Source organism: Diplotaxodon limnothrissa, linkage group LG18, assembly GCF_057381915.1.
Source record: "Diplotaxodon limnothrissa isolate DT_005_m linkage group LG18, D_limnothrissa_male_GT1.1, whole genome shotgun sequence".
Taxonomy (NCBI): domain Eukaryota; kingdom Metazoa; phylum Chordata; class Actinopteri; order Cichliformes; family Cichlidae; genus Diplotaxodon; species Diplotaxodon limnothrissa.
The window spans coordinates 29,027,711-29,035,718 of record NC_140613.1 but is presented as its reverse complement, the minus strand read 5'-3'; the positions used below and the strand labels follow the sequence as shown (position 1 = coordinate 29,035,718).

At 45.3% G+C, this 8,008-nt stretch overlaps 1 protein-coding gene across 1 annotated transcript; it reads left to right on the top strand.

Moving 5' to 3' along the window:
- The first annotated feature begins 2,016 nt into the window (after positions 1 to 2,016).
- On the top strand, positions 2,017 to 3,472 carry LOC146613947 (uncharacterized). Its single transcript, XM_085377300.1, has 8 exons — positions 2,017 to 2,095; positions 2,168 to 2,203; positions 2,281 to 2,460; positions 2,590 to 2,706; positions 2,867 to 2,929; positions 3,013 to 3,072; positions 3,157 to 3,261; positions 3,369 to 3,472. The coding sequence occupies exons 1-8, from the start codon at positions 2,017 to 2,019 to the stop codon at positions 3,470 to 3,472; spliced, it is 744 nt and encodes a 247-aa protein (XP_085233426.1).
- Positions 3,473 to 8,008: the final 4,536 nt, after the last annotated feature.

Here is an 8,008-nt window from a genome sequence, read left to right as displayed (position 1 = left end):
CCAGCCTCTAAACTCCCCATGCCCCAAATCTATTTGAGCATCTGTGATGCCCAATGCCTGCTGTATGGAGGTCCCACCCCACTCCTCACATGACCTGAATGATCAGCACTTGAGAGCCACAAGCCAGACATGCATAAACAATTTTAGGCAGGTGGTTTTAATGTTTTGGCTGATTAGTTTATGAGTTTTAAAGACAAAAACTGCATGCTTATTGCACTGCTCCAAACATAAATTTGTCAAGCAAAACTGAAGCTCCATCATTCATGTCTCAGCTTTAGAGAAAGTCCTACGTGAGTCATTTCAAAAACCAAGGATTTAAAATAGACAGACTTCAAGGTAACATTATGATGCAATGCACAGGTAAGCACATACAAATCATCAAATTATCTCACTTTGAATATAATTTAAAGTGAGAATGATTTTTGTGTGTAATGAAAGATTAAACATATTCCATGTACTTACAAATATAACTCTGAAAAAACAGAAAGTAATGATTTGCAAATGTCATCAAACCATATTAGAGAGTTAATCCCATACAGCTTATGACAAAATTTGATCCGAAGTGATTGATGGCCCTAATCACGACCTTTTGACCTCCCGCCCCTCCCCCCCCGGAAGCGTGTAATGAGCGTGACGAATCGCATCCGGAGAAGGGGGGTGGGAAACCCCCCGCGTGACGAATCGCATCCTGAGAAAGGGGGGTGAACCCCGGAAGCGCGCCATCTGTTGCTAACCGTGTCGAATTGCATCCTGAGAAGGGGGGGGGGAGAAACCTCCGGAAGCGCGTCATCTGTTGTTGGGAAAAAAAAAGTTTTTAGAGGGAGGGGGAAACCTCCGGAAGCGCGCCATCTGTTGGAGGGGAATAAAAAAGCAGAGAGGTGGAGTCCGTCACAATTTCTAAGGCACAGACACAAGATGGATTTCCTTCTGCAGCCCCGCAGCGTTCCTGTGTCCGATGAGATCTGCTCTCCCAAAGAAGAAGGCTTTGAATATGACATATTCAAATACAGCATATTTACTATGGAAGGCCTCGATCCGGACCTTATGACCCTACCGGAAATACTCCGGAAGTGTCTAGTCATTTTCAGACCTGTTGCGTCATGTTCCCTAAGCACAGCGGTGATGCAGCAGATGATTCTGTGATGTATAGAGAGACAGAGCGGATGTAATTTTACTTTCTTAAGCTGCACCGGCGTTTGTAATGGAAATAAAGAGTGACTTCCTGTAGAGATTTCAATAGTATTTTATTTTCCTATAATACAGACGCTGTAAAAAAACCTTTAAGATACACCATAGCTTGTGATGAAAAGAAGAACTTTCTATCCGCTTGTAACCTACAGGCTGCCTATGTGTAAAAAACGAATAACTATCCCTTAGTGAATACTACTTTTCCTTTTGAGAGACTGAAAAACAAACCAGCGACAGGCGATCTTGTTTCACTCACACACACACACACACACACACACACACACACACACACACACACACACACACCCCGCGGGCCAAGGAGGAGTTTTTTTCTTCAATACTTTAACAATAAGTTTTCTCAATAGATAGAAAATGATGACGCTGAGGAGTCAACATCCGATATTATCATTGCTTGTAACCCGGTTTCTTACATCTCCCCATAAAACAAGTCTTAGCGGGGAAAAAAGCTCATATTCGAATAAGTTTATTAAAGCACCCCCCTCTGTGGGAAAGAGTCAACCATGAGGCGAGTTTTGTCAACAGCAAGAACAAGGTCAGACAGCAATTGTCCATTTGGTAAAACAAATACCCGTCTCAAAGTCATATTTTACCGTTGCAGAATGTGGAAAACAGACGGCGTTCGCAAGAAGGCAATCAAAAAAAAAAACAACCCTCTCTAACTATCGGTATTGTCAAGAGAAAGATGCGAAAAACAGATGCTTCGCTAGACTAGGATAAAATGAGAGAAGAAACGGGAGGGGAGTCGCTATCTGCTCAGCCCCATACTGTGACAGTTCTACCAATCGCGAGGAAGAATCTGTGAATATTATGTCAGCATTCCGTTCAAACAACGCCGCCGATCAGAGCGCCAGGGCCATCTCGCCAGAACTGTTCATACCTCACCCCGGTAAGTTTTTTTCTTTACGACTTTAAATTATATATCAACAGAGATGTCAATAATTTGATTACTTTCTTTTAGATTTCTACATCAATGATTTCACGCAAGTGGACTACGGTACGATTAAATAAGTATATACCATTTTTTAAATAAGTTTAGATAGACTTGATTTAACCAAGCTCTGATACTTACAGAAGCAATCGATAGTGCAGTGAGTAACAGCAAAAATCCGGCCGTTTTCCGCGGCAAATTAGACGCCATATCCCCCGCAGAACCTCCGCTGCCGCCGCGTCGAAGAGAAGAACGAGAAGACGGCGCTATTTTCGTCTCCGCATACCGGGAGAACCGCGGAGAAAAAAGTTTTAAAATCGAAGGTAAACAATATGATGCATTATCCGCCATTTTGTTGAATAACAGGATGTGACGGAGTAATCCGAGTGTGCTATACCGCCCCTCCCGACCCGGAGCAGATTTTTAAAAAGTTTTGCTTTATTTCTCGACAGAGGTAATCGAGAATATACAGACCCCGCCGCAGCGAAAAGAAGAAGAAGAAGACGACGACGTTATTTTCGTCAACGCATACCCGGAGAACTGCAGGAAAATACCTTTTAAACCAAAAGGTAAACAATATGATGCAATATCCGTCATTTCGATAAATATCAGGATGTGACGGAGTAATCCGAGTGTGCTATACCGCCCCTCCCGACTTGGAGTGGTATAAAGCGTGCTAGAAAGTTTTTATTTATTAAATCTTTCTCTTTTTGTTTTATTTCTCGGCAGCCGAGATTGCGGATATACCTATACAAACCCCCGCCGCTACAGACAATCGCGCGGAGGAGCGAGGTAAATAAAAAGTTTTTTCATTCTCGAAAAGTAGGAAGGAGGAGATTGTTTTCTTAAATCTCTTCTGTTTTATTTCTCGGCAGCCGAGATTGCGGATATACCTAACCAATCCCCCGCTACAGACAATCGGGCGGAGGAGCGAGGTAAATAAAAAGTTTTTTCATTCTCAAAAAATAGGAAGGAGGAGATTGTTTTCTTAAATCTCTTCTGTTTTATTTCCCCGACAGAGACCGATACAGAAAATCAGGCGGAAGAAAATCAGGCGGAGGAGGAGGAACCGTCCAGAGCTCCTCCTCTCAGGAGACTGAGAGCTCCTCTCAGGAGACTGAGAGGTAATTGACGGGGGGATGAATCGATCCTATTAAACTTCTCTGCTCTATAAAAATAAAAATAAAAAATGTAAGGTTTAAAAATACATTCTGTCCGTCTTTTCTTACAGCTCGACGGCTGCTTCATAAGAAGAGAATCCTTGAAAACCTCGCTTTCATGTACGCCATAACAGTTCGCACATATGCATCGATATACAGACACAAGGACCTGTAAAGTAAAAGCATGTAAAAGTCTGTGAATTAAGAAATAAAGAAAATCATGTCGGAAGAACACAGCATTCCTGAGGCTTTGTTGGAAGCCGTGGCAGAATTAAACAGAAACGATGAACATTTAGCCCCACCGATAGAAAACAATATAGCCCCACCACCAAACGATCCACTACAACCTTTAGAAAACGCATTGCAGGTCCTCCTTCAAAACATTGAAAACGAACGGCTTGCCGGTCTACTGAACTTTGACCCTCTGCAGCCGATAGAAAATGCTCTTCAGCTCTACGACCAGCAGCAGGGGGAGGAGCAGGTGCAGCAGGTGCAGGTGGAGCAGCATCATCATCAGCAGCCCAGGGAGGAGGAGGACCGGCCTGCGGAGCATCAACAAGGAGGAGGATCTCGGGTACAGAACGATGCGGTGACTCGCCGCGAACATTTTAATAATTTCGAAATAAGACGAGTATTTAACATTCCCTCTCCGGATGAAGCGAGCGACCTCGCTCAATTTTACCTCGACGTCAGGGATAATTTTGTAGATCTAGCGGATAGGGTCAGACCGGAAGTTAGTCGTAACGACCGGGTTCAACTGGAGATCATCAGCGAGCACGCGCGAAATCACTCTGTTTTTAACGTCGACGACGAAAGCGTTGAAAACATTGTACCGGTTTTTGAGGACCTGTTAGCCAGGCTGATACAATCAAACGGAGCGATCGTCGCAGGCTCTCCCCTAGAAATTGTTGTGCAAGTAATTAGAAATCCTAGAGGCGGTGGCAGTAATGACCCGCGTAAAAAGATTCACAAAATGTTAGATGATGAAATTCTAGTCAAAAAGCGTCGCTGTCTGTACGTGGTAAAAAACAAAAACGATAATCTGTGTTTTGCCATCAACCTGATTCACCTCACTCAACCTCATTTCACAGATAAACAGGCCCTGGAACGCAGCAGAGAGCTGCAGCGTTTAGCGGGGTTGAGCGATCGCACTCAGGTAACTCTCACCGACATAGGTAAATTCGAACAAATACTAAAACGTAAAATCGTCGTGTTTTACCGCCCGCCCGAGGACAGAACTCTTTCATTAATCGAAACAGACTACCCGAACACGCCTCACCCTCTGTACTTATTCTTATTCCACCATCACTATTACGGGATAAAAAATCTAAAAACATTTTTAGGAATCCAGTACATTTGCAAGGAGTGTCACCGCGGGTATTATAAAAGAGAGGAACACTTTTGTCAAAACCGCTGCAACCTCTGTTTTGACCCCGCATGCCCCTCTCACTTTCTGGACTCTGTAATCTGTACGGATTGTAACAGATCATGTCGCACACGCGCGTGTTATTTAAAGCACAAACAACCTAGAATTCACTCCGGTTCAGACCTCATCTGTCGCGCGGAGCTTCCTCCCGACAACGATCAACACCTGTGTTACATCCAACCTTTGAAACATGAAAACTCTGATAACGCTTCCATAATCTTTTATGACTTTGAAACCTTCCCAGACAGGGAGGGGGCGCACGTCCCTTACCTAGTGTGCACAAAATCTCTAGAAGGAGAAGAGTGGCACGCTTACGGTGTAGACTGTGTTGAAAAGTTTCTCCAAAGATACAGAAGGAAAAGATATAGAGAGACCACGTTCGTTGCGCACAACGCGAAAGGGTTTGACAGCTATTTAATTCTAAGTCACCTGGTGGGGGGTGGGATGACGCCCTCTCTCATCATGCAAGGCAGTAAAATTATATGTTTCACAGAATCCGATTTCCTTCTCAAATTCATAGACTCGCTTTCTTTTCTCACCATACGTCTCAGCGCTATGCCCAAAGCTTTAGGCTTCGAGGACAAATCCAAGGGATTTTTTCCTCACAAATTCAGCTCGCGGGACCGATTAAAATACTCGGGTCCGTATCCTCCTCCTTCAGATTACGGGGTGGAGCGCATGTCACTCCCCGAACGGGCAGAGTTTTTGCGTTGGCACTGCGAGGCCTCCCGGGGAGTGTTTAACTTTGAAAAAGAGTCCCTGTATTACTGCCAAAACGATGTTAATATCCTGAGGGAGGCGTGTGTAAAGTTCAGAGACGGGTTTATAGGCGAAACTAAAGTAGACCCTTTCAGCTGCGTCACTATAGCTTCAACCTGCATGAAAGTGTTTCTCACCAATTTCCTACCCGAAAACAGTCTGGCCATTCCCTCGCCCGACAACTACGGGCGCAGGTTCAAAGCCTATTCGCACGCGTCCATTCAGTGGCTGGAGTGGGTAGCTCACTCTCAGAAAATTCCCGTTCAACACGCTCTCACAACCGGTGGGGAGAAAAAAATAGGCCCGTACTTTGTCGACGGATACGCGCTGATTAACGGGGAAAAGTGGGTGTGGGAATTTCTGGGATGCTTTTATCACGGCTGTCCAAAATGCTACAGGCCTGAGGAAATCTGCCCTTTGACCCGCGCTCCTTACGGGGACCTGCACGCCTCTGCCGAGGCGAGGCTCCGGGAGCTGAGAAACGTTTACAGAGTCCGCACGGTCACTCTGTGGGAGCACGAATGGAACAAGATGAAAAAATCGAACGAGCAGGTTATAAATTTTATGCGGAGCTACGAAGTCCCGGAACCTCTGTCTCCTCGCTCGGGACTTTACGGAGGCCGCACTTCGGCCTTGAGGCTGCGTTACAGCGCCTCGCCAGGAGAAAATGTGTATTACGTAGACGTCACATCCCTGTACCCTTACGTCAACGCTAAGCGCGCTTACTCTCTGCATCACCCCCAAATCATCAGAGAGAATTTTGCAGACCCTCGCAGTTATTTCGGGCTGATCAGAGCCACCGTTTACCCGCCGCGCGGGCTCTATTTCCCCGTTCTACCGTACAAAACCCCCGGAGGTAAATTAATATTCTCCCTCTGTCGCACCTGCGCCGAGACTAATCAACAAAGCGGTCCGTGCCTTCACGACGACGAGGCCAGAGCTCTCACCGGGGTCTGGGTCACCGTCGAGTTTAACAAAGCCTTAGAATTAGGTTACAGAGTGGCTAAAATCACAGAGGTCTGGCACTTTGATAGTCGCAGTAGCGATATTTTCGCCGGTTATATTAACACTTTTCTCAAAGGCAAACAGGAAGTCTCCGGTTATCCTCCGGAAGCTCGCGACGAGGATGAGAGGAACAAATACGTGGAAGAGTACCACAGGCATCAGGGCATACGTTTAGACCCGTCAAAAATAGAGGTGAATCCGGCCAAAAGACAAGTTTCGAAATTGTGTCTCAACAGTTTCTGGGGAAAGTTTGCTCAGAGAACCAACATGACTCAGACCGCTCTGGTCAGAAAGCCGAGTCAGTTTTTTAACTACGTCTTTTCAGGACAGTACGTCTTTAAACACGTCTCTTTTTTAAAGACCAAAAAACAGGAAGTGGCTTTAATTCAGTGGAGCTATAACGAGCGGTGCGTGATACCTCCCGGCGCTACCAATAACGTTTTCATCGCCGCTTTCACCACAGCCTACGCCCGTCTAAAACTCTACGAGTATTTAGAAAAATTGCAGCGCAGCGTTCTGTACACCGACACCGACTCTCTGATCTACGTAGTGAAAGAGGGGGAGGAACCTTTAGAGCTGGGCAACTATCTAGGGGATCTCACGGATGAATTAGACGGGGACACCATCCAGGAATTTGTCTCCGCGGGTCCAAAGAGTTACGCCTACCGGACCAGAAACAAAAAGAAACTGGTGGTAAAAATGAAAGGAATAACGCAGACGAGAGAATGTTGCGAACGTGTCAATTTCGACAGTATGAGCGGGTTGGTGGAAAGTTACCTTTCTGGTATGAAAGAGGCGGAGCTCGAGACCCCTCAGAACGGGATTCAGAGGGATAAGAGAGGCTTTGTGCTCAAAAACAGAACAGTTCAGAAAAAGTTTCGCGTGGTTTACGACAAGAGACGTCTCTTTCCAGACGGCACAACTCTGCCTTTCGGGTACTAGTGTTTTTGTTTTAGTTTTCTTCTAAAAAAAAAAAAAAAAAAAAAAAAAAAAATGGAGGAAACTGATTTTGATCACAGACTGAAAGTGCCTTTTTCCTGTCTAGTTGTGGGTCCTAGCGGGTGTGGGAAAACTCATTTTGTAAAGTGTGTTTTGGAAAACTGTGAACGCGTCATGGATACTGTGCCCGCGAATATTGTGTGGATTTATACTTCTTTTCAACCCATGTACGAGGAGCTTTCAAAGACCAATAAAAACATTAAATTTGTCGAGGGGCTGCCTGATTCTTTTGAAGATTTCCGAGACGTTCTGGTGGTGCTGGATGACGTCATCTTTCAGGCCTCGGATCACCAGGAAGTGGTTAAAATTTTCACTCAATACCGCCACCATAAAAACGTCTCGGTCATGATGCTGACCCAGAATGTTTTCCATCAGGGTAAATACAGTCGCACCATCAGCTTAAACTCCAATTATATGGTGTTGTTTAAAAACCCCAGAGACAAGCTGCAGATTGAGATTTTGGCCCGTCAGATTTTCCCTTCGCAAAAAACATTTTTCTCCGACAGTTTCAAAGACGCCACC